The 27,694-nt window shown below is 42.0% G+C and overlaps 1 protein-coding gene across 1 annotated transcript; it reads right to left on the minus strand.

Moving 5' to 3' along the window:
• On the minus strand, window positions 1-27,182 carry LOC308112793 (death-inducer obliterator 1; the record flags this gene model as incomplete). The annotated part of the gene is made up of 18 exons (XM_080468556.1): window positions 27,088-27,182; window positions 25,572-25,653; window positions 24,343-25,474; window positions 23,982-24,237; window positions 23,555-23,824; window positions 23,262-23,439; window positions 9,314-9,833; window positions 8,666-8,825; window positions 8,405-8,521; window positions 8,197-8,298; window positions 7,931-8,087; window positions 7,210-7,828; window positions 6,920-7,070; window positions 6,729-6,818; window positions 6,449-6,644; window positions 4,093-5,310; window positions 3,607-3,728; window positions 1-1,473 (listed from the first exon to the last, which is right to left on the minus strand). The coding sequence occupies exons 2-18, from the start codon at window positions 25,621-25,623 to the stop codon at window positions 1-3; spliced, it is 6,813 nt and encodes a 2,270-aa protein (XP_080324682.1). The 5' UTR covers window positions 25,624-25,653; window positions 27,088-27,182.
• Window positions 27,183-27,694: the final 512 nt, after the last annotated feature.

Genomic DNA, 27,694 nt, shown 5'->3' on the forward strand with positions numbered 1-27,694 from the left:
TTATCCTATCAGGGACGGAATCAGCAATGGGAAAGTCTCTGTTCTCGGGACATGGTCCTCTGAAATGTGGGCCTCCAGATCCTCTCTCATCAGGCCCAGGACCATCCATGGATAAGCCTCTGTTTTCAGGCCGTGGTCCTCTGAAATCTGGAGGGCCTCTGAAATCTGGACCTCTTGGTCCTCGGTGATCATCCCCAGGACCATCAAAGGGTGGCCTTCTGTTGTCAGGACATGGATTTCCGATATCTGGTCCTCCATGACCTCTTCTATCAGGCCCAGAACCTTCCATTGATACATCTCTGTTTTCATGCTGTGGTCCCATATATCCTGTACCTCCAGGTCCTCTCCTCTCAGGTCCAGGACCATCCATGGATAAGCCTCTGTTTTCTGGACATGGTCCCCTGAACTCTGGATCTCTAGGTCCTCTCCTGTCAGGCCTAGGACTCTCCATGCGTAAGACTCTATTCTCGGGTCCTGGTCTTCTGAACTCTGGACCCCCAGCTCCTCTCCTCTCAGGTCCAGGACCATCCATGGATAAGCCTCTGTTATCTGGATCTCCAGGTCCTCTCCTGTCAGACCTGGGACTCTCCATACATAAGCCTCTGTTCTCAGGACCTGGTCTTCTGAACTCTGGACCACCAGATCCTCTCCTCTCAGGCCCAGGACCATGCATGGATAAGCCTCTGTTCTCTGGACATGTTCCCATGAACTCTGGATCTCCAGGTCCTCTCCTGTCAGTCCTGGGACTCTCCATGCATAAGGCTCTGTTCTCAGGTCCTGGTCTTCTGAACTCTGGACCACCAGGTCCTCTCTTCTCAGGCCCAGGACCATCCATGGATAAGCTTCTGTTCTCTGGACATGATCCCCTGAACTCCGGATCTCCAGGTCCTCTCCTGTCAGGCCTGGGACTCTCCATGCATAAGCTTCTGTTTTCAGGACCGGGTCTTCTGAACTCTGGACCCCCAGGTCCTCTCCTATCAGGCCTAGGACCATCCACAGATAAGCTTCTGTTGTCAGGACATGAGCCTTTGAAATCTGGTTCCCCAGGTTCTCTGAGTTCAGGCTGAGAACATTCTCTTGACAATCCTCTGTTTTCAGGTAGCGGTCTCCTGAATTGTGGACCTCCAGGTCCTCTCCTATCAAGGACAGGACTATCCCTGAATAAGCCTCTGTTATCAGGACCTGTTGATCTGAACTCCAGACCTCCAGGCCCTCTCCTATCAGGCCCAATACCCTCAGTGAATAAGCCTCTGTTTTCAGGTCGTGGTTCTCTGAACTCTGGACCTCCAGGTCCTCTCCTGTTAGGCTCAGGACCATCTGTAGATAAGCCACTGTTTTCAGGTTGAGGTAATCGTGACTCTGGTCCTCCAGGTCCTCTCCTGTTAGGCCAACGGCCATCCATGAATAAATCTCTGTCAGGCTGCTGTCCCCTGAAATCTGGACCACCAGGCCCTCTCTGATCAGGTCCAGCACCTTCCATGTACAAGCCGCTGTTCTGAGGACCTGATAGACTCAACTCTGGACAACCAAGTCCTACCCCTCCAGGCCCAACTGGCTTAATGGTCTGGCACCTCCTTTCAGGTCTGGGTCTTATAAAATCTGGAGCCCCAAATACTTCAAGCCTTTGAACACCAATTTCGGGACTTCTTCCAACCGATTCACTTAAATCTGGTCCTGCAGGTCTTGGTCCTTCAGGCCCACAACCCTCTAAACATGGATTTTTGCTTTCAGGACCGGGTATCTTGAATTCTGGAGCTTCTATGTTTTGCCTGTCAGACCACCGACCATTTATATTTGGCCCTGTATCATCAGGTCTCTGACCCCATGGTCCATGCTGCAATGGCCCTGGACCAACAAAACCTGGACTTCTTCTTTCAGGCCATGGTCCCCTTATATCTGACCCTCTCATGTCAGGTATCTGACTGTCATGTGCTGATCTTCTAAACTGTGGACCTAGACATCCTCTCACATCAGGCCCAGGACCCTTCATTGCTAAACCTGTTCTTTCAGGTTCTGGTCTTAAAAAGTCTTGAGGACCTTTTACTAACAGACCTGGTCTTTGAACGTCCATAGTTGGAGCTGTACCTTCAGGACCTGTGAAAGTTGGCACTGGTCCTCCTCTGTCATGCATTGGAACGTTATTGTCAGGTTGAATACTTTCAGGTCTTGGCCCCAAAAAAGAAACAGTCCCTAGTCCTCTAGCATGACTTGAAGGCTGCATATTTGCATCTCTCATCGCAGGCCCTGATTGTCCAAATTTTTGGCATTCGCCAATTACACCAGACGTTTGTATCTGCATGTTTGCTCCCTGTCTATCGGCCTGATGGATTCTCCAATTATCTTGTATAGAAGGCCCTTCTCTGCCTGGATCTGGTCTACTATGACCAAGCCCTCTCCAGTCATTTCTTATGTCTGATTCTGACCCATTCCTATTTAGATCCTTTGAAAGTGGACTCAAACCTTGATTCTGACTTTTTGTATCAGGACTGGCAACTGCTATTCTTGAACCTCTGCAATCAGAATATGCATTCCTAGCATCTATATTTGGATGCAAAACCTCTTGTCTATTGCAAGACATGTCAGGGCCACCAGTTTTACAATGCAAATTTGGCCCTGTGTCTTTCCTTTCTGCATGCTTTTCTTCATGTGAGCTCTCTTCTTTTCGTACTTGTTGCTTTTCCTCATCAAATTGACTGGACTGCCTTGCATCTGGATTTAGATGGTCCACTTTATCAGAACAATCTGTCAAAACACCCTTCATAGATGGATATTCCCTCTCATTTTTTAAGATTGATTCTGCTCTGAGTGTATTAGAGGTAGCTGTTACAAACTTCTGTTGTATTTCAGGGCCTGAACCAGGACAAATTATTTCTGAATCCCTCAAACTATGACTTTCTGTGTTTTGTGTACCTGTTGCAATCACTCCTTGATCTCTGACACTAGGAGTTTGTAGATTTAGGACAAATCCAAAATCCAATGTTTTATCATTTGTCTGATCTTCAACTTCTTGACCAGAAGGAATACATTGTTGTACGTCTGTTGTGTAGCCATCATTAGAAAGAATGGAATCATCAACAAGATCCTGTTTTTCTTCTTTTACAGTGTAGCTGGGTTTCAAAAACTGTGGCTCTGGATCAGGGCTCTCAGGAGAATCTCTAATGGGTGGATCAAGTTCTCTTAAAGGAATTGTTGTTACAATTTTGCTGTTGAACTGAGCATCTTGTAAACAGGATTTTTCAACTTTCAATAAAGTATTAGCGGCACCATCAGCTCTTGCAGGGTCAGATGTCACTAATTGTTTTTGAGGTGATGGAGATTTTTGTGGTTCTGAAATTTCAAGCTTGATATTATGAAGCTGTTTCTGTGAACAGGGAGAGGAAGTTCTGTCTTTAACAAGGTTACATTCTAACTTAGATTGACCAAGATCGTTTTTGATAAAACCCGAAAAGGATGATGATGTGCTCGTCTCTACGGCAACAGAGTCTTGACCATGACCTGGAACACTTGCAGGTTGTGATGTTTCAAGGACTTCTGGGAAGGGTCCGCTGCATTGTTTGGGGGAAGGGGACATAGAAAGTCTCTTTCTAGAAGAAGATGATGACCTACCCTGTCCATGAGAATGCCGGCGTGTAGTGTGGCCTTTGCGATGGTGCCTTTCAGAATGATCTCGAGCTCTGTGCCTTGACCTGTCTCTTTCACTTTTTCTGTGTCTATCTCTTTCTCGATGTCTTCGGGAATGTGAAGGAGAACGTTGTTGTGACTGTCTTGAAGGACTTCTATGGCGGTCCTTATCATGGCGACTTCGTTTCTTTGGTGAGGACATGTGCTTTCTGCTGTGGTATGAATTTGGAGATATACCTTGGTGAGTGCCACTATACCCTGCTCTAGATTGGGAATCACTTCCTTTAAATACATCCTCTTGAATTTCATCAAAAAGTGACTCATCCTCTGGATCATAAGCAACATCCGAATCCTCAATTTCTCCAGCAGATTTGTTGGAGTCCTCTGCATTTTCCTGCATTTCATCTTGCGCTACAATGGCATTTGTCTCAATTTTCACATTATGATCATCTGTTGCACTTTCTATGTTACAACTGCCTGCGGTCTCTTTTAGCTGGCCAGCGTTGTCTGTCGATTCTGAGGGCTTTGACCCCATCTGCTTGATGCTGCTGCTCTGCAAAGATGGCAGTTTGTTCAAGGGCAAAGGTTTTCCTGGAGGAGACTTGACGGCATCAGAAACCGAAAACTGAGCCATGAACATGCCCACAGCTTCTCTTTGTTGGCGTAGTGCTTCCTCTTGCTCTTTCAACTGCCGTTTCTGCTCTTCTATTTGCTTATTGAGCTCTTCAAGCATGCGCTGTTGTTCACTCAGTGTTGCAGCTGAGACGACCACAGTACCTGTTGGAAGGTTTGATGGAATTGTAGTCGGAACAGACGTTTGCACTGGGGTTGAGGTAGAAAGTGGTGCTGGGCATGATAGAGAAACTAACGTATCAGCTGGCACTGGTGGCTTTGTGGCAGGAGCGTCACTTTGAATATCTTGAAAGATTGTCTCATCCTCTGGATCATAGGCCACATCGTCTTCCACAGAGTCTGATAATATTGCATCCTCTGCCTCAACTTTGTCTGAGGTCTGTTGAGCAACCATTTTATATCCCATTACGGGGTTATACTCTTCCTCTGGGTCATATGGACGATCATATTCATTTTCTTCTTCCTCCATCTTTTTAACTTTGGACTTCTGTCCATACTGTTGGACAATTGGGTCCATCATTGACCTGGACACGTCAGAGGAGGCAGAGATCTTTTTAGCACTCACTGGTTTGGCAGTATGTGCATCAGAGGAGGTTGTGGAATCAGATGATTTACGGCTGTACAAACTATTTAGGATGGACTGCAATGCTTTCTTGTCCTTGGATGTTGTGGGGTTATTGTCAGATTTGCTACTTGATGTTGGCTGTGTAGCAACGACACTGGCTGAGGTGTAAACAGGAGGAGTTGTTTTCGTGGAAGTCAAAAGAGACGGGATTGTAACTGAGCCAGAGGAAGAAGAGTCTGATGGTGACCCCGGGCAAGACGGTGATCCAAGAGGAGGGGTAGTACTAGTAGGAGTCTCTGGATCATAGGGCTGGAATATTTCCAATTTGTCTGAACCATAAAGGACGGGTGGTTTTGGGATCCACGCAGGGTCTTTGGCCATATGAACATTGGGTCTCTTCTCTTCAATTTCCTGGAGCAAGCTTCCTGGACGCTTTGTCCTTTGAACAACGGCTAGACCCAAAAGAAGATTGGGATGGTTTGGTTCGAGCCCTGAGGGAAAAAAAAAAAGAAATGGATAAATGAAATATTAAAAAAAAAAAAAAAATAAATGATTCTACACATATTCTATTATTTCTTTGAAAATACATAACTAACAATTGTGGGAAGAAAACTGAAATTCGCAAGTTTCACAATAAAAAAATTTTTCCACAGATGTTATGTGAACAACATTCCCACATTGTGATATACTGACATTCAAAATTAGTTTTTTTTATGGCACTGCTACATATACTGTTAGAAAACATTGCATGAGTGTCCCCTTAAACAGATGCACTGCTGGCTTGACCAGTGTGCATGAGAGAGCGAGCGTGCTTATGCAGAGCGGGTCTAGCATGAAGCTGTACATAAAATCAACTGGCAAATAAATACAAGTGTTCATCTCAGAAACTGAGTTCCATGTCCTGCTTTAAGGTGAGGCAAGGGAGTTAACCGCTAAGTTGAGCTTTTTATTTATGTACACACCGAACATACACGGAGGAGCTGCGGTCCGCTGCAGGATAACTCAACACAAACACTACAATACCCACAATGCCTTGCGTCCGTCTCAACTACGGCAGCCGTAGTAGGTCAAAATACACGACACGCACGCTACCGTAAAGCGGTATTGGGTGTCGTGGTATCGGTAGCAGTTTTATGAGTACGAGTACGAGTACTCATGCCTGGTATCGACCCGATACCCGATACTGGTATCAGTATCGGGACATCCCTTATTTGAGTGGATGTGAAAAAAATCCGCAACTAAAATGATCAAAACCAATATTTTTGTTGCAATTGCAACTGGAAAAGTTACTGCCCTGTTGCATTGTCAAACATGTTCAAATATTCCAATTTAGGAACTCAAAGAAAAGAAAAAGAAATCAAAGTAATGCAATGCAATACAATTTTGAGTAATTTCTGAGTGTAAATAGAAGTGAAAAATAATTAAAAATAAAGTTGGGATTCTTTTTAAATTGATAGAGCAGCTTCCCTTGCTCCTATTATAAACATGTGACACTGAAACTGAAATACAAGTTTTCCGATTTGGTCACGTTTTGAAGTATAAATACAAGTGATTCATGTTGAGCCTGGAAAATATTTAGGCGGTGATACAAGAGATACGCAAACATTTAAAGTGAAAGCATTGTCACACCTGGTCCTTCAAGAGGTTGAAGTATAGATGGGAGCGGTTCTTTAGCACTGAGTGGGACAAGGTAGACATCTTTGACGGAACGGCTACCATTAGCAACGACACCAAAACGACCTCTGCTACTGAAATAGGAAAACAGGGAGACATAGGCCACTTCTTCCTCCTCTGTTGCAGGTTGAAACCGGATCACACACAGCTCCTAATGATCGAAACACAAAGTCAAGTAAAGTACTGACACTTTCCCCCCCAATTTTACAAGATTAAGAAGGAAAGATAGTCTTGCCTTTGTCAATGAGGTCTTCAGTTTTGCCACATACTCCCAGACTGTTTGGGGCAATATTCGCCCTCCAATTTGTATGGTGTCAGGTAGATCCTACACAACACAAAAGTTCAATGTGTTTAACATCTACTGTATGTCCTTTGACAGTCCTAAATCTTAAAATTCTTTAAAACTCAGTCAATGAAATAATGTACCACTTTAAGATTTTCAGCGGATCCTGAAACCAGATATCCCTTGGTGACAAACTTGGCTACAGTAATCATGTTCAGAAAACCTTTCCACAATATATCTTGCTTAGCCAGGAACTGAACCGTCTCCTCTGCTGGGGATTGAGAGACCATGGTCCTACAACACAAGCCACAATTAAACAAAAACAATTATTACATTGATATTGTATTGCAGACATACTGATTTCAGTGTAACATATACTACATAAAACAAAGAAAATGGGTGCTTATAATGATATTTTCTGTTCTTTAAATACCTTGACGTTGTGCCAAAAATCCTGGGATCTGCTTTGGAAGTTGGCTTCATCAGTATAGATTTAGGCAATGTTTTCGTCGGTGGTCGAGAGGGTGCTGGTGCTGCATGAGAAGCAATGTTATCTTTTTTAAGACCGTGAGAGATAGCTTGTTGAGGGGCTGGATCACTGAACCTAGACGTAATGCTCGGTGACGCTGAAAATCTATTTGCTGCAGTACGGGGGTCTCGGCGTGTGATCGATACTGTGGAAACAGTTGGTATCACAACTGGTGCATATCCTCTTTTCAGTGCAGTAGTGTTGACACTGTCTTCAGTTGGTGATGCAGGCGAGTCCATGACTGGAGAAGCAGGAGAATCCAAAGTCGGCGAGGCCGGAGACTCCATTAAAGGAGAGGCAGGCGATTCTACTATGGTCAATACAGGGGAGTCAATGACGAGGTTGGAAGGAGACTCCATTAAGAAGGACGATGAAGAAGTCATGTCAGGTGAGTCAGGTGGTGCCCGCAGGGGGGAGTCAATCCCCGAAGAACTTCTCCAAGATGATTCACGCTTCTCTCGTGATACAGAGACCTTTTGTGTTTTCTTTTTCGGCTGCTCTTCTTCCACAGCTAGCATCTGGCCTGTGAGAGAAGAAAAACAAAGTACATCAAATAATGAAAAATGTAAACAATTGTTAATTTGTTGCTTGAAAGTGAACCTGCTGAACTTGGGTTTAAATTTACCTGTGCATATTTTGCATTTCAGGTCAAAGAGGTGAGCTTTGTGCTCGGAGGTCGTGTCCTTAAGCATGCAGGCAAAAACATCTGGCACAGCAGCAGTCTGACTTGGCTGTTTTATTTTGGTCTTCACAGTTGGCGGGGGAACGCTTTTCTTCTGTTCCTGTGAAGCAACAAGACAAAAATACCAAAATGATCAAATTAAATAGTGTGACATAGAGCTGATGAAATATGCTAAAATGAACTTCACATAAAAAAAGACAGGTACGCACCATCTTTTCAGGTTTCTTAATAGGCCGAATGGGATTTAAAGCAGGTAGATCAATCTTAACTGCTTCAGGCTTTGGCAAACCTCCTTCTTTAGTAGTTGAAGCCTAAACAGAGACAGGGAGAAGCACTTAATGATATTTCACAGAAAAAAAAATTATAAATCATCAGCTTTATTTTAGGTTGTTTTGTTTCACTTGGGTTCCTGTTTACCTCTGCCGTTTCTTTTGGACTTGGCTCAGGGGCTTTGACAGCCTGCATATCCTTCTGGCTCATCCTGACCAGTCTGAAGGGCCCAATTTCTCCACGTACCACCCTGTAGAGCAAGCCCTGGTAAAAACGAGAAATTCAAACGTTAATTAGTCAAGTACAAACCAAAACTACTTACAAGCACAAAACTCATCTTCCATATCGTGAGTCAAGCTCAACTGTAGAGTGGAGATTCTAAAATTGAAAGGGCTTCGATCAACTAACCTTATTTCTTGGGTCTTTGATGTTGAACATTATCGTTCTGTACTTGTTCATGTATTTGCTGTCAGTGTTTCGAAAAATGTCGAACATCTCCATCTCAATGCTGGCGACAAGTTTGGCAGCTTCACTCTCTGACATCTTCAAGTCCTCACAATCACACACCCTTAAATGGAAAGAGTTAGTCAACAAATAGTGCATCACTACTCAACCTTTGATTGCTGGTCACATTTAACTGCCAAGATTCTCATGTGACTATTGTAAAACAAATAATGGTGAAAGTCAAATATTTTCCAAATGTGGGTCAGGATACTCCAATTATCATACATATAATGAAATTATGACTTAAATTTGACTGGTGACTGGAATCGAGGGTATTGAATGTGGAATTGAATTTCAAATGCATCTCACGTCCTGTTGCATAATATGACTTGATTGGAAAATGACAGTGTGTGTGTGTGTGTGTGTGTGTGTGTGTGTGTGTGTGTGTGTGTGTGTGTGTGTGTGTGTGTGTGTGTGTGTGTGTGTGTGTGTGTGTGTGTGTGTGTGTGTATACCAATATCTTTTTGGAAGAAACACTTTAAATTACACTAAGTAGATAATCAAATGGTAACAGGCTGTAGGTTTCATACAAGTGTGTAAAGTCATTCTCACCTTTTAAACAGGATGCCTGTGAGGGAGCGTTGGATGCTCTGCCTGACCAGGTTATTAGGCTGAGAGGGCCTGGAGGAGGGCGCGCTGGGTGCTGGTGATACAGGCAGGTTCCGAGTTTCATTCGGTGTTGATGCTGAGGGAGGCTTCTGGGACGATGTTGAGGCTGCTGGATGACTAGACAGAGACTGTGATCCGCATGGTTTCTTTGGGATGACGTATGCAGTCTTAGTGACCATAAGGGCTCCAGTCTCATGATGTCTGGTAGCAGCAGTGGTGGCTGGAGATGAATCAGCGTCGGTGGGGGCGGGTGGGGCTGAACGATCCAATTCTGCAGGTTGCTGCTTTGCCATGTCCCCATCTACTGTCTGCTCTGTGTTTTTTTGAGAGGGACTTTGTGGTTGTACTGCCTCTGCTGCAGGCTGGGAAACCATAGCAACGTCTGTGGACGGATCCTCTGGACATTGCTCTGAAGTCAGAACAGCCTCATTGTCAGTCTCAGTAGTCTCACTGTCCAAATTAGCTGTTGAAAGAAAGAACAGAGATTTGGTGAATATATAATAAAGTAGGTATGCACCAATACCACTTTTTTAAAGAGTACGGGTACTAACCATAAGCTATTCGCCTATTAATGAATACCCACATGAGTACATATTTAATACCATTAAGCCTTAATTTACTTAAGGCTATGCTTTGCTGCAAACTGCCTCTGCACAGCCTCTGTGTTGACGTTATGTGCACCTCCACCAGCCGTACAGCCGACAGTACATATAGGGCCGATCGTAACATCTGACTACACACTGCTCTGTGTACTGTAGCCCGTACACCGAGGCACGACTGAGCTTGCTGTGTGCAAGTCCAGCTTGCTCTTAACTAATGTACGAGTCACACTTTAGTGAAGTGTAGCATGTAGCTTTGCTCGGAACAAAATCCTTCTGGAACCTTCCCATTAATATTAGATAATCTCTAAACTTCTAGCATCGCTCGTGCTCTCCTGTGTTTCGTCGACAATGGTGAGACATGACGTCACACAATGGTAGAAGGGCTGTATCAGGGTGCCTGTTCCGAGTACGATTACTAAGTGCAGTATTGGACCTGATACTGGTATTAGTATTGGCATCAGTGCATCCCTAAAATGAAAGCGCAGTGATTGTCACATAAACCAATGTGGAACTTTAGATACGTACATGAGAAGTTTTGTAATCTTAAACAAATCAGACTTAATTACATATGAAGCTTGTTATACATGAAATAAACAAATTTGGCTTTCCCATCAGACACAACACGACACGACACGACACGACACAACACGACACATAGAATCATGGCATTGGAAGGGTTAAAAATAAATATACAAAATATTTTATATTTATGAATAGGAGTGATCTTCTTTGATAAACAAACAAACACCAAATAACTAACTAACCAGCTAAATAAATAAATAGAATAGAATAGTAGAAAAGAATAGTGAAACTAAATAGTACATGCTATAAAATATGAGTATTTGTATTTGGGATAACATTTTATTATTTCATTTTAAAAAGAAGGTATGGTGGTAGAACATGTTTTACATTACCTTAACATTCTCAAGCACATATGATGTGTTTGGTGAGGTTAAGAGCCTCTGGGCAAGATACTGGGGGGTTAATACCTGTGGCGCTAACAATCTAAATATTAAGTATTACACATATGGATCACAGCTGAGCATGAAGAAAATGTTTCTCTGGTGCCCATCCAACATAAAGAAAAGATGAACAGGAATTTGGGGAAAATGACCATTTTTCTTTGTGAGGCCGAAATACAAATCCATTGATGCATCATTTCATATCAAGCTACAGTTCATAAAGGCTGTTCTTTTGTTGAACGCATGTGTCATGTGAAATTATAGTCTGATTAAAATGCACAGGATGTTATCTAAAACAACAGAGAAATAGCATCAGATTAAATTTAGTCTCACAAATGAGAATAAAATGCAGATATAGTCATAAACGCAGCTCTTTCTTGTAGTTTCTGTTGATAGCAGACAATGGTGGGATTTCTCAACATGTCTTTTTTAGAGTTATAAGATGAAAAATAATTATAAATAAAGAATATGTGGGGTATTAAACTAACATATATTTAATTAATGTAAGACACATAACTAAATGCCTATATGGAGCATGTAAGCTCAATAGCTCCAGCAGAAATAGTGTCATAAAAATTGACATCCTGACCAATAACATGTCTTTTTTTTTTAATTTATGGTCACTTCATGAAAGCTGGAGAAAAGTTACCTTAGGACTCTAGCATATAAACTCACATATATAAGCTGTACAGTCTATTCGTGCCTTTTGATTTCTCACAAGTGTTTAGGTGAATGTCAAATGTTTAGACATTTTTATTAATTTATTTCAAGAGACATAAATAGTAGTGACTTAACAAATTGATAAAATAGGGATGAGCCGGTGAGATGAGAATAGGATTTCATCTCACTGCTCGTAATAATTAACTTTGGCTTTGGACACTTATTTGCACTTGTGTTTACTGAAATAACACTGATAACAAAATTAGAAAGTTTAATATTTCATTTGTTTTCATTAGAAAATCAGACACAAAGGGCGGCTTTGTTATAAAGTATTCCCACGCTTATTTAAATGGTATATTAATGGTATCTCAAACGCAAAGCAGACAAAACACCTCGAATAATTGTTTTTTTAAATGAGAGCAAACACAAAAAAAGTCTCCTACTCATTGAAAGTGAATATAAAATCCAGTGCATGTGCCTCAAACTAAACAGGACATTTTCTTTTACTTTTGGTTTCAACATTTTTTTTTTTTCAGTAGTGGATCAGCTGCTTGCTTATCTTTGTTGTCGTTTTTTTTTTTCAAATGTGAAATGTACACAGTTTGACTACAAAAAAAGCCTAAGAGACATTATGATGAAAGGTTAAATTAAATTTAGTCTGGGCGGTCTTCAAACTAACAGTATCAACAAAATAAACCCCTATTTACTGATATATAACTTGGTGGAAAAATATAGTGATCCTAATTTTTTTTTTGCCATATTGTCCAAAACTACATGCAACCGATCTGCACTGAAGTCAATCAGTGCCAAAATGTCACTTCTCAAATCATGAAACCAGAAGACTGATAACATCTCCTACTTTCTGACTGGATTGCATCTTCTCTCCTGTCGTCACATGGCTGTCTCTCAACTTGCAAAATAAGTGCACCTGCAGATCTAAACCTAAATCCACAAACTGTACAGAAGTGAGAGGGAAAAAAAGTGGCAGAAAGAAAACAGAAAGCAGCTGAGGAAGCAGTATGTGGATTTGTAGAGAAGGAAGAAACAGTGAGTGAGGCAGAAGCGGCTCCGCAGCATCCCCATCGAATACGGAGACGCTATAAAGAATCACAAAGCACCTATTACCAGAGGTGGAGGGCTTTTCACCACCTGACAGCATCAGGGCGGTGAGACGGCAGAGGAGTTTTCAGTAAGAGTCGGAGAATCTGAGTCATCCGTCATCATTTATACCCACTTTTAGTCAAAGGAGGGTGACGGTGGCTGGAGCCTGGTTACCCAATAATGAGTGATTGTGAAAATACATTGAGTAGGACTGACATGTGGTATGGAAAGGAGAAGCGATAGTCTTCACATTTTCTGATGCTTTTTTCTTTTTTTCTTCTTCTTTCCCATTCGGCATTACAGACCAGCTCTTATACATTCATCAGTGCTTTTATTCCCCCACCCATTCATCCTCTATATCTGCTTCATCCAAGGTAAAAGACATGGTACACTTTGTTCATCACGGCTCCTATTGTTTCATTAATTGCAATTTATCAACAAGAAGTGGTGTTTTTTTAAGCAATTATAAAACTAATGATTTGAATTTCTTATTTTTTGGGGGGTATATTTCATGTTGGTGTTGCTTGTAAAACCAGCATTCATGTTTATTGGACTTTCTATTTTATATTGCAACTCAGTCATATAATTAAACTTACAGATTAGAAATCATGTAGTTTTCAGCGGGTCTGATTAAAAAATCTTCATATCTGATTTCGTTTACTTTCTGTTAAGGTGATACTGGGACAAAAACCTTACAAGATTTGATAAATCTGTCCTAAAATGAACCTCTTTTGTCACAGAGTCATGACGCTCTCAACAGAGGTACAAAATGTTGATCAAGTACATCCCATTCACTGACGGACATATGAGAAACTTCGATTTTCTGATTCATCTTCTGTGCTGGTCTGCAGCACACAGAGAAGCAGAAGTGACAAAAGTAAAAAAAAAAAAGGAAATACAACTAAAAGAGTGACCTTTCTAAAAGACCTACTTATTTTATCTTAGAACCTGATCAGCAGCCTGTTAGGCATCTGTGTATGGTCGACTTTCAGGTGAAGTTTTCTTCTGCAGCAGCAGTGGAAGACTTCACCTCACTCGGTATTTGGTTTATTCTCGGCCTTTCTTTCTTTGTCCAGGGGGTTTATTTTCCCTCCACGTCTTTTCTGTTCTGTTTTAAACGATAACATTTGGTGAAGAAGGAATAAGTGGAGTTTGAAAGTATCATTAAATTCAGTAAGATGCATATTCTTCCAATATGTACACATGACAAACTAAAATGGCAAAATATTAGATGGTAAGATATAGCAGCTCTGCTTGAATTTTAAAAGTAGTTTTCTGATGCGTGTGCATGTGTGGTGAAGCGGCTTTAATCACATCGGCCAAAACAAAGATTTTACCGCCCGTCTGTGATCAAAGATCATTGTGCTTTGCTGAGGTGATTTGTAACATTATGCACTTCCAGAATAAAGCAAATTTCACAAAACAGACAGCAAAATGCCTGCGTGCCATCACAACACAACTTCCCTGATAGTAAACAAGATCCACAATGTTTCCACGGGGCTCCACTGACAGAGACGTGTGTGCAAACAGAGGTGCAGAACGTTTCTGAACTGAAATCCCATAAATCTAGGCTTTATGGTTGAAGTCAAAACTATTTGACACCTGCCGGCCAGTGAAAGCTAATCTCATTTTTGAAAATCAATTTACTGCTTTTGGGCCAGTGAATCTTCTGTGTGTCTGGAGAACACTGCCGTCAGAGCTGATGCTTGAGGTGAAAGTAGTCTGAAGTTCTTCAAATACACATATATCCAAGGATATGATGTAAATGTGAGGAGTCATAGTAATTAGAAAGGACAGAAAACACGGGCTCTGGCAAAATTCCTCAACGTAAAACTAAAATATAGCCAAAAAGTATGAAGTAGCATCAAACAGAAACGCTGCATATTTTTGCAGTTCTGCCAAAATGCATAAAAAGATCACAATTGCAAACAGCCAGATAAACTGAAATGGTACTCAGATGATCATTTTCAAGCCTCTATATAGTTAACCCCTTTCTCCAAATTTAATAAGAATGACCAGTTACAGACTTTTTTTTTTTCACTTTTTCTTCTGAAGAAAACAAGACTATGTGCAACAACTTTGAGCAGGTTCCATTGTTGTTTGCATCAAGGTCTTTTTAAACCACATTTGTGAACATAACTGGTACTTCTGTTCTCATCAGACAACCATGTAGCTCCGCGTCTGTCCTATTTTCTGTCAAACCATCCTCTGACCTAAGCCAGTGCCTCAGAATGTCACAAATTCTGAGTCTTGTTCTGTTTTCAGTTTGTTTCAGTTGAAGGGGATTTTGTCTCCTTTCCATCGACACCTGTGCTTGTTCATGTGGGGTTGTTAGATTTGAGATGGCTATCTTGTTATTGCCGCAACATACAACTGTCCCGAACAGAAATGGGTCTTACAGGCCCTGGCGGTCCTACATGAGAGTAGAGGGCAAATAAAATGAAGCCGACGTCAGTGACACTCTGAAAGTTCACCTTGAAAGACTGTTTCTAAAATAGATTTTGGCAAAACTCATTTCTATAGTAGTTATTACAGGTGAAAATGAGTCATTTTCTGTTCCAGATGCATTGGGTTGAGTGAGTTGTGCATATCGGTCCAGTTCTGTGGATTTGTCAGGAGAGGACATGCAATCAGCTTCTATGCTAGTTTGTCAAGCCTGCCGTTTCCAGATGATTGCCTCACTTCATATTTTTAATATTGGGTTTTAATTAACAATGCAATGCTGCTGAAGTTTTGTTGGATGTTTGGGAAGGCAGACTGTTTCCATTGTCTAATTTGGTTTAGGATTTTATTTTTTTCTGATACTCAAAGGCGATGGGGTATAGGCAAGGTAGGTTGTTGCCTTGGGCCTCAAGCTGGAAATGGAACCCCATAGAGGGCTAACACTGGACCATACGGAAGGAAGTTTAATGGAAGCCCTTTACTTCCAACACTGTCTGCAACAACGCCACCATGTCGGAAACCCCCCCTGACATGCCCCCCCCCGAATTGTTAGTGTAGTGGCGAGGACACCCCCGCAAGCCGCTTGCTGCTTTTTGCAGCCCCTGGTATGAACACTCCCCCCCCCCCCCCATACTTTAATGACCAGCTGAATGACATAAAGTTAAAAACTAAAAAAAAAAAACAGCATCTGTGCTTCAAACACTGCACTGCTTCTTCTCTTTACTCTTGTCTCCGTGTGAAGAGCCAATAAAAACTTATGAGGTCAAACATGTGCTCGAAGAGGCTCATGAGTGTGACGTTGGAAGGTCATTTCCATATATATATATATAAAAATAAATAAAAAAGCTTGCACTCGGACAGAATCAAAGTTTCCTTTTTGTGTGGTACATATCTGTTTTTGTTATATTGAAACTTTAAGTGTGGTTTTGATATTTATATTGTGTTGTTTGCATTTGCCATTGAAAACATTGTTGGGAGAACTTTTTATTGAGCCATCATCATGACAACTGGTTACTGTGTGAAACTGTTTGTGGTATGTGGGAGGAGTGAGTGAGGACAGCGGGTTGGGGGGAGGACTGCCGGGGCCCTCAAGGTGCCTCGAGTCCCCAGGGTGTCCAGAAACACTCCACACTGTTAAAATTAGTAATACACAGTTCCTCTTTTGCCTGTTTTGACCTGTACTGAGTTAAATAGTTTTTTCAGCTTCACGTGGCTCTATAAATATCAGACCTCGAAAGGCAATTTTAACTATTCAGGGACCAAACTTTTCTAAAGACGTCGAGACTAACAACAGAATCTATTATGTGATTTACATTTCATTTTACAGGGGAAACATAAGGACAGATCTCACTGTGATAGGTCACAGAAGTGTGTGTGTGTGTGTGTGTGTGTGTGTGTGTGTGTGTGTGTGTGTGTGTGTGTGTGTGTGTGTGTGTGTGTGTGTGTGTGTGTGTGTGTGTGTGTGTGTGTGTGTGTGTGTGTGTGTGTGTGTGTGTGTGTGTGTGTGTGTTTGCTAGATAGAGCTGAATATGTATGAAAAAAACTTTGTTGTTTTGTGGTAAATAATGTACTGTTGGCATTTACCATTTAAGCCTATAAATCACTGGTGGGTCCATTTAAGGGGATTTATTATTTCAGCAGAGGGAATATGGCTGTTTTGCCAAATAACTTTCACCTGATTGGAATTATTTGACGTTATAGCATTGAAGAGTGCACTGGGTGTTTCTGGACTATACTCGGCACACTAATTTGTGATCAATAATTCATTCTTGGGCTTTCTGCAGCGTTTTGAGGAAAGTGTTTCCTCTCTTTCCTTCAAGATGTGCTGAAGTTGGAAGATTGTGGCCCTTCCACAGAAGTGCCCACCTCTATACTAGTAGTACAGCATGGGGATTATTAGCAGTGCTTTTTGTCGATGCATGTCCTTTAATTGACCACTAGAGGGGGCCCGTGTTCTGCAGTAAAAAGGCTTGAAAAACTGAAAAGGTTAAAAAAAAAAAAAAAAAACTGCTGCTGGGGGGGGGGGGGGAGAGAGAGACATGCTGACTAATAACCTTCAACAGCACCTCACAAAGAAAACTGAGGAAAATTAAGATGAAACAAAATGTTGACAAAGATAAAGAATGAAGTCAAAGTGTGACATTGCTCACTGCCCTTGTGATACCATAGTAGCTTTCTTGTTATATTCTATAACAAGAAAGCTCAACTCACTACTCCACCTCTTAAAGGGGATTCTAGCAAACCTTAGTAAATGTAAACTCAACAACGGTCCCTGTGTTCTCAGAAGCTGTCCCGGATAGACCTCTGGCAATCAGTCTCAGTGTTTCCAGCAGACAGTCACTTGTCTTTCTCATTCAAGCCACACGAACCCATGTGATCACCTCACACTGGACATGTAAACAGCCCCAGGTCAAAGGCTTGTGGAAGGGGGGAAGGGGAAAAAAAAAAAAAAAAAAAAAAAGCATTCCACTAAAAGAAAATGTTAGAAGGATTCAACACCTGAAACATTTTGTGTTTCACTCTGTTCAAGTTGTGATTTAACATTGTGTTTGGGTGCATGTTATCCCAAAGAAAGGACTTCACTCTGAGGTGTTTCACCACCATATTGCATACGGTGTCTTTAGTCTGTGAGTGTTTCCTAAGATGTAATGAGAAGAAAAAAAGGCCAAAGAAAAAGTGAATTTCTTCAAAATAACGGATGGATTTATCTGCTACACTGTGTGCAGGCGGACAGTAATAAAACTATTTCGAATTCAGTCATAACAACTGGAATTATATAAAGACCAGAGACTGTAGAGTCACAGCTCAACAGATGCTTTATGTTCAGCCACATTATAAGAGTCACCATGAGGCAACAAAGAACCGAGATTTCTCCCAAGACGTGGAGGATAGTTCAGCAGAAAAAAAGTCAATCTTTGCATCCGCAATTTCATCTTTAGACAACAAAAAAAAAATGAAGCCGGAACGTGAATGTTGTTGTCATACATCATAAAAAGCAAGTTTGGCAGGTATGGTTCACCATCCATTCTATTTTTTCCAGGAATAATGTTATTTTGACTCTGAACTGATGAATCTTCCATAAGCCAGAAATAACTTGTCTATGTGTTTATGAATGTAAAGAATCCTGTATTGTTAACATCAAATAGTATTATTAGAAGAATCAGACTGTTGGACTGACAGTCTGTTCAAATCAAGCCCCCTTTTTTTTTTTTGTGGAGTTTATACCGTTTTCTTCACATCGTCTATTGAGTGTTTACTTTCTCCGTTGTATAGTTTGTGTGAGTGGCCCAGAGTAGCAGAGGGCTCCTGTCAGAAAGGTGGCAAGTGTACTGATAAATGACACAAGATGGATTTTGGTGTTTGGTACTTCGGCTGGTCTCGCGGTTGTGTTTGAGGCTTTTCGACTTTCTTTCACATCTCTGTATGTTTACATGAGTAGTGTATTGTTTAAGTCCAATTTGTTTTATGCAGTTCGTGGAGGAGCTTCCAGTTTGCTCCATCAATGGGGTCACTGGTTTTTAAAGTGTTAAGATGCAGCGATGACACAGCTGGTTGTATCATCCATTGTATTTGTGGTACTATTCATCTGAATAAAGTTTAAGTTTCGTAAAAGTATTTCTGTAACCTTCGGGACATTACAACATCTGCAGTAAAAGAGCATGAGTAAACCTTTTGGACAACTTTGTGATATCGAGTGCTGACGCTGCTGACCCATGAACTTCGACATGGTTGTGAGACGTATTAACCAGTTGTGTGTGATGCTTCATTTGTCATGGTATTGAAACCGGCCAGTATTTGAACACACACCGATTGTACATCCATTTCCAAAAAAGCCTTTTATATTATTTTTGTTTCATTGGGGGAAAAAAAAAAATCATATTTTGATGCTCTGCCCTTTTAACACGTTTTGACTAAAGAGCAAAGCCCTACTGAAAACAGCTTGAATTTAATATGCTTCCTGAGTTTACTAAAGCATCCTAAATTGATTTGATTAAATTTGGATTTACTGGTTTCTTGCTTGATAGTAGCTTACCGAGATTTGATTCCAGGTACAGTACTTAAAACGCTTATTTTGCCATCTTTACATGCACTATCTTCGATGATTAAGAAGATATGTTGTCTCTTTCAAAGTTGGACATTTTAAAAGGTAATTTACAAAGTTTAACAATAACCCAGAAGCCACCCAATTTATCCGGCAAACTTTCAACAGCAAACTTCTGGCTCTATCAAGGGTAAGCTCAACGATGAAAACTAGATTAGAAAATACTATCTACCTCAGAAACCTATCATTATTACTCATATAGCCTCCCTACAGAAAAAAGCCACGTGTATTGTGTTGTTCTTTAAGTTATTGAATAGGTGGTTCCAAAAACAAATGTTTAGTTGACACAAAAGATCAAGATCAACTATATGTCAAACCCATTTGTATAAGCTGGAATATTATTTTGCTGTACATACACCGATTTCTTTTTTTTTTCCTTTTTTTGAAGGCGGAAGCTCTACCCATCGCTCAAGACGTTCAACGTCAGGTCTTTTTTCTCTGAATGAAGGCAGGAAAAAAAAATAGATCAACTGAATTGCTTGGATGCCCATTAATGTCTGCAGTGGTCGGCCATCTTTCTATACACTCCTGATCCTGTTCAGGTCACTCCTGGACAACGAACGCACTTAGTTATACAAGGCAAGTCAAGAGATGAAACTACGGAGAATAATTGTTCCACACAGTGACGCCACAGTTCCTCAGGACACACACTGCTGCTGCGGTCACAACTGCCCAGAGGAAACGCTGGCGTGGCGATGCAGCGTCGGCCTACATCATGTCGTGACCTCGACCCCATTGAGAGGCTGTGAGACGCCGGCAGGACAACAGCTGGACTTGAGACAAGAATACGCATCTTAGTCAGAGCTTCACTGGAAATGTGTTTGTGTGAAACCCACTGCCTTCATGAGGTCTCCTACAACTAGGAGACCTCTACAAAACGACCCTATTCATTTTCCCTGCTGCCATTTTGTTTCGCGAGGTTTGATTTTCATTTTGCCATCAGTGTAGATTACTATTATTTCAAGTGCCTGTGAATCTGGTATTTTAGACATATGATTGCGGATTTGCTTAAGGCGATAACGAAGTGAAATATATTGTGAAGAGTAATGTCTCAACTTGTGAGACCAGTCAACCCTGGTCTCACAAGGCAAAACGCTAATAACAATTTTGTCAAATGTGGACATTTCCTTTCTATGTGTGGAGAAAACATCATTCCTCTTTATCTAAATGGGACTTTAGATGTTTTTGGACTCATTTTCCAAAGATTGCACAAGCACAGCTGCTGCAAATTATTTCAGTTTCCACAATAAAAACAAATGCAGCTAATCCTGTTCCTTTCAAATTGACCTCATCTGAGGCGTGTACAGTTATACGGGCTAAAACAAACCCTGGCGTCACTGTCGTGTTTGAGCGATTTGTGAGGGTGTGAATGCTGCCATAAATACAGAAAAAAGTTGACCGAGTCGGTTTGAATAGCGGGTGTATCCATTTGCAAACTGACTCTGGTGTTGAATTGAAACTCGATAGAAATCTTAACGCAACCCAGAACAAAGTGCTCTAAAAGGATCAAACACAGGACGTCATCGACCACTGATCTTTCCAGCATATCATGATTGATCTGGACAACTGGGGCAAAACCACTATTGTGAGGCTTTTACAGATTTCAAAATCTGTTTTTGTTGAAAGTCTCCCCTGCACTGCACACTGCTTTTTGTCATATATATATGCCACAGAGTATACGTGACTGGAACTGTCCAGACTCCATTTGATATATATCTTTAGGTCTTCATTTCAAAATGCCTGCGTGAGCTCAAAGCAAACCAAAGTGCAAACTGTTCAGCACAACAAGTGTCTTTGCTGTGACAGTCTGGATAAGTTCTTGGTGCCAGTTTTTAGCCAAAGGTTTGGAGAAAGATAAGACGTACTGACCCCTGGTCAGTAAACGAACACACCCACCAAATGTGGTATAGAAATCAATGTCAACGTGTGTGTGTGTGAAAGTGAGAGGAAACTTGGAAGAACAGGAAAGTATGTGTGTGCGTAAACACTGAAGATTCGGAATAGCACCACCATGACTGTATATTCATGTTAGTTTTGAGTGAACGTGACCTATATTTATGCTAATGAAGGTATTATCCAGGCTGAGGACGGAAGAAATAAAGTCCAGCTCAATTCTACTTTTCTACATACAAGACTTGGGAACTGCAGTGTGTTTTTCACGTGAAGCACGGTGATCCACTTTCCCACGGGCTCGCTGGAGTGCAGCGGTTTACAGATGGCAGTCGGCTGGCACTTGAAAATCCTCTCCATGAAAAATGTGACAACAGATCTGTTTTCGCCGTCCATAGAACTCAAGGTGCAACCTCATTATACCATCTGCACAGGTGAATCCGTCCGTCCCGTCTGAAGCTCTGCAGCCAAGGGAAGTCACTTCTTCCACTTCCTTTTTTGTACCAGCTGTTCCGCCACGTTCAGCCAGGGTCCTGTCCAACTTAATTCAGGTATGTCTTGTATGCAAACTGGTCAAGGTGTGTGTTTTTAGTGTAAGGTAAGACACAGGAAACTGCATCAACATGAGACTTCTTGTTCTCCAAAAGCTCTGCCAGACATTTGGAAGGTGGTATAGCATGCCATAGAGGTGAGGGAAGGTGAAAATTATTTATGGAATGTGGTGCATTTCATAGATTTGGTGCAAAGCTCAGTAGAAACTGCTTCCTTGACTTGGAATCCAGTTTCCAATAAAAGTTGCGAGTTGCTGCGGATTCTTGGGATCACATGGAGTGATGCCTGCCCATTGGGGCGCTACGTTGAAAAGATGAGCGTTGACGTGAAAGCAGTATGGTCTGAGCACTCGCACCATTGTGCTCGATGGCACTGAGGAGCAACGTGGGTTTGATGATTTGATGGGCAAAGAAACTCGCTGTGTTACTTGAGGGGAACGTGCGGTGAACAGCAGCACTACAAGCAGGTCCAGGCTCTGCTTAAAAAGGTTTACTGAAAATATACACAAGAGTGGATGAAACGTGTGCTGTTGTATTGTTAAGACGAGTTAATTGTACTTGAAAAATGATAAGTAGGAAGCAACTGTGGCTGATTCAAGATTGCACATAGTCCGTAATGAATAAATGTGTATATTTATAAATTCCTTTTTCTATTGTCGATCGGCAAAAAACAAAAAAGCTGAAAGACGGTTAAGGATTGATGCTTGGACAGAGCTGTAGTTTGCAACAAAAAATACTTCTCTTTGTGCGAGAATGGACCTTTTTTCATGTAGGAATAGATTACAAAAAGAAATTTAGTTAAAGAATAAATGTTTATGAGTGAAACTATGAGAATTTTATTTTATATCAGTGAAATGTGAATATTAGAAAAAAATGTGCAAGATAAAATCCTTAAAATGAGCAACATAATGTGAGCGCCTTCACGTAGTACTGTTTCATGGACTGTTTAGAATGTATAGATCCTGAACCTTGACTTCAAACTCCTCCTGAACATTTTCGTATTCTTACAGGCCAGCCATCGAGTTCACCAATCCTACCGAGTCAAAGTTCCTACGTGCGTTCACCATTCAACCCTCCAAAGACTGAGGTACGTTTCTCACTGAAAACCTCTGTAAGTTTCAAAACCTGGATACAGAAACCATTGGAACGAAATCCGTTCAGCAAAAACCGACGCAGGCTCGTATGCCGACTCGCTTTATGTTACACGTGTATAAAAAAAAAGACAAACAAAAAAAAAAGTTCCAGTTACGAGATGTATGTGGGCGTTCAGTTGTTCTTGGAATTGTGAATCATCAGATTTTGACAGACATGCTCGAAAGAGGAGTTTAAAAAAAAAAAAAAAAAAAAGTTAAATACTTACCCACTGCTGACCCCTGTTACTTATGAGTCATTCCATCAAGAACTTTCACGTACATTCCAGAGTGTGTGTGTGTGTGTGTGTGTTTCACTGTGCTTATGTATAACTGAACTGCATGGTTTAATGGTCAAGGGGAAATCCACTAAAAGTGCGATGCAATGAGCGGCACTTTTGTGCATTGTGTATAAATGGCTGAATGTGTACGAGTATTGAACGATACATACACGCTGTGTGCAACTTAGGTGGTGGAATGGAAGGAGCCTGAACTTCTGTCAGACTGGGGTCGCAGGCTTTAGGTGAACCAGCTGCCTCCTGTGCTTCATCGTCACTCTGCTGCTCCTCTTCACGTTTCTGCTCAGCTTTTGCCGCTAATCGCTTAGATGTCCGGCCAGACCTCTGAGCCTGTGGTGGGTGACATTTTCACATGATTATTGATGTTACATCAGAGAAGACAAAATAAGATATTTTATAGCACAACCTCAACACACTGGTCAGCGTGCACAGAGAAGATGCTTACCTTTGCTGTGGGTCTGGTCGTTTCCGTCCGTCTCTGTGCCCGTCCTCGGGAGATGGTAACTTTGGGGACAGAGATCGTCTTCATAGTGACAGCAGCATGCTGAAGAATGCAGCCAGGCCCACAGTAAACTGAATCTGGGAGAGCCTGCTTGGAACAGCCGGGGCCAGTACACAGGGGGACAGAACTGTCCGTCTCCATCTCAGCTTCAGGTTCGGACTGTCTACATAACACAGGAACTTCTTTCCTCTCGTCTTCCATTGTTGCAGCCTCCTAAAGACAGATTTTTATTTATTTTTTTAACCCAGAGAACTGAACCCCTTTCATGCAAATGACACAGAAATTAGTGAAATGTATGGACATACATAAGGTTTAAAGATTTCCTGTAAAGCCATTAGAAAATATGCGACACTCCAAATCAAATTCAAACCTTAAGGTCCTGCAGCTGCTGTTCTTGCTCCATCCCTTCTTCACCGTAAGGACTTAGACTCAAACATTCAGGAATGCAAAGTTCAGGGAACAGCAAAGGGTCAGACTCGGACTGAAGCAGGCTCTGCTTCTTTGTAGTGCACGTGGGGCAGATGTAGTCTTGTCCCGTGCTCTTCATTGTAGCCCCGGCAGTTCCACTGATACCGACACAGTCGCCATGGTACGACCTCTGGCAACTGTCACAGCACATCATGAACCTGAAAGAAGCAGTGAACAGTAACCGTGAGGAAGTGAAAATGAAACATGGTTCAGCGATGCAAATTCAGTAAAACCAGTTGAGACAACGAAAAACCATAACGCACCTGTTGTCGTGTTTTTGTTGACAGATGCCGCACAGAGACCTGGAAGTGTCTGATATGCTTGGAAACTCTCTCCTGGTATGTTGTTCTCCCTCTTCTGCTGCTGCATCATCATACTGGCCAGGAATTGCAACGCTTATATTGTCAGAATCATCATCTATGATCATGCAGTCCAAGTCTGAGCTCTGAGTAGGCGTCACACCAAAACCAAAGTGAACAGGTGACGTCGGCTTCTCAGCCGGTCTGTGTGTGTCATTTTCTTTCATCACTACAACTGAATGCTGCTGTTCAACTGTACCAAGAAACATCGTCTCATCACCATCAACTTCATCATCCTCTGTGCTCAAGTCAATGATGGCTGCCCGGGCCCTACCTCTTGCCCTCCCTCTTCCTCTGCCCCTGCCCCTACCTCTTCCTCTGGCTCTTCCCCTTCCTCGAGCCCGTCCTCTCCCACCTTTCCCTCCTCTTCCCCTTGAACTTCCCTGCCTGACATCAGAAGCCATCTGCTCCTTAATTTGTATCAGAGTCATGTCATCGCTGTCTTCTTGACGAAATATTGGAATCTCGTCTTCCGCCCCATTATTAGGTGTGACTGGTTCCACTATCTCCACGTCATCCATATTATCAGGCGTCTCAGGTTCTTCTATAACAGGTGGATTGGAGGCATCAACAACATCTGTGGCTTCTAAAATGTCAGGGACTCCGAGAGCATCTGACATTGTCATGGACAGACCTTCCTCCCCTCCTAACAGTGAGAAGGCAGTGTGAAAGGCAGACCCAACATCCTGCCACAAGTTGGGATCAAGGCCGGCTCCTGCAGAAGCTTCTGAGGCTGGCTTGCTATCCTCTGAGGCAGGTGAAGATGGGGCGGACCACTGTAACTCATCTATAACACTCTTTGCTGTACGAGAAGTGTTCTGTGTGGGGGGAGTGTCTCTCGCGGTCGCAGGTGTCCGAGTGCTTTTCCGGCCTCTCCCTCTTCGAACAAGTGGAGGACTCGCACTTAGATCTCTGACTTCCTCTATGAACTCTCGTCTCGCGATGGTTGTCCGTCTAAACCCCCAGGACTTTGTAACCTGTGACAGAGTCGGCCTGACAGTCAACTCTGCCTCTTCTGATTGCCTTTGCTGTTCCTCTAAAGAAAGAAGAAGAAAAAAATACTCAGAATGACGAAAGAATCATATTGTTTCCCCCCCAATAGCCAATTTACGAAACACACAAATTAGATATACCTTCATTATCATGACCATCATCATCAATCACATGACTTTCCAGTGGGTCCATATTGACGTTCACAGGTGAAGTTTTCCACACCTAGAACATAATTTCAATTAGTGAGCAATCCAATGAAGAACATTCACTACAGTGATTGTTTAAAGGGTGAATACACAAAAACAAATACCTCTGCAAAAGATATTCAGACTGACCCCAAAGTCACAGGTTTTTAGAATGTGTAAAGCAGGGGTGTCCAAGCTTGGTCCTGCATGGTTTAGCGCTGTCCCAGTTGCAGCACACCTGATTGCAATGAAGGACTTGTCATTGGGCTTTTTCGCAACCTTGGTGATGACATCATCATTATATTCAGGTAGGCAGAAGCAGGGATAGAACCAAAACATGCAGGACACCGTCCCTCCGGGACCTAGTTTGGACACCCCTGGTGTACAGTTTGCATTATATTCCCAGTCGGTTTTCTGACGAATTTAGATCCAGGGGTGTCAAACTCAGATCCCCGAGGGCCTGGTTTTCCATGTCTCCCTTCTTTAACACACCTGAATGTCCTGGTGGTTCACCACCACATTCAGCACAAAGCCAGATAACGAGCTGCTCATAAATCAGCCTTATTGAAGCAGGGAGACATGGAAAACATGCAGGGCCGTGGCCCTCCAGGATCTGAGTTTGACAAATAGTTTCACAACACATAAAGGATTATAGCCCTCGGGCGTTTAGAGTTGTTGAAAGGCAATACATTTGGCAAGCCACAACATAGACTTTGATAAGTCACCCTAACTCTTTACCCAAACCCCGAGAAAAGATGAAAATGAGAAATAAAGTTAAAGATTAGCTCTAAAGGTTTCATAAGGCTATTTATTTTCGAACAATACCCACATTGATATTTTACAAACAAATAAGATTGATCCCAGTGGATTATTTGTTAGGTTAAAGGTTTTCTCATTTACCTGAGCTGTTTTATTCATCTTTAAGTCGTGTGATGTAAGTTTAGTTGCGTAATTATGTGTTGATAAGTAAACAAGCGATTCTTGAGCTTTTGTTTGCTTGTTTTTTATTTCTGCCTTGTGAGTTACGTACCAATCGCCAGATTTCCAGTAATATTGTTAATGCTAACCAACATTAGCCAGCACTTGATTAAAGCCCTACATTTGTACCGAAAGTAAAACGCTATGCAAATCCTTGTCCACACCAGACATTAGTGAGTGCGGAGTTAACATTACATTTCAGTAGACATAAGACGGCAGCTTTGACTAATTTCACCATCAAGCATGTGGAATGACACACACGAAATGTCTTTCATGAGCTACGCCACAAACACTCACTGATAGTCCCGTTAAGTCTCTAGAGGAGTCTTGTTACTGCTGGCGGACATTGTTGTCTACAGCTCGCTCAGCTCACTGCTAACTGTAATGACCGCCGCGCCAGGCAGTAAAAACGTCGCTAAAGCTACCGGTCTTCAATAGTACCGGTTTGAGAATGAAAAGGTTGCATGCCTGTGCTCCAGTGTAGAGAGCGTACCTTCAATGTAACATGTTATTTTCCAGTTACGGTATTATTCGCTTAGCCACTCAGCTAAGCCTTCCATTTTCTCTACCGTGCGGATGTGTAGTCTCGCGAGAGGTGGCTCGAGAGTTGCCAAGTCTCGTGATCTTCTTCTTCTTCTTCTTCTTCTTATGCGTTTTGGGCAGGCTGGGCGCCACCTGGCGCATTGCTGCCTTACCACTTGTAGTCCTTTGCAGTAACCACCATGTAGGAGCTAAGAGCGTCCCAGAGTCTGAGGTGCAGATTAGTATTGCATATAAATTCAAGCAGCGCCGCCGTTACTTCACTCCTTTACAATTCAGGACCAAGTATTTAAAAGTCTTTAGTGAAAAAGTTGTAAAATCATTTTTTCCAAAGTCTTTTGAAGAGACGAATTCTCTCATGTTTGTACACATCACAGTTCATTAAAATGTGCTGAACAGTCTCTCCTCTTCCACATTCACAAAGACCATTGGTTCTTAGCCCAGTTAAAGCCAAATCCGGGTGTCCTAATCTCAACCTGGAGAGAATGACCTGTTGAAATCTACCCTTTCTCCTACTGGAGTCCCCACTTTCAATACTTTGTTGAATCAAATAGTAATGT

This window comes from Lipophrys pholis, assembly GCF_963383615.2.
Source record: "Lipophrys pholis genome assembly, chromosome: 8".
Lineage (NCBI taxonomy): Eukaryota > Metazoa > Chordata > Actinopteri > Blenniiformes > Blenniidae > Lipophrys > Lipophrys pholis.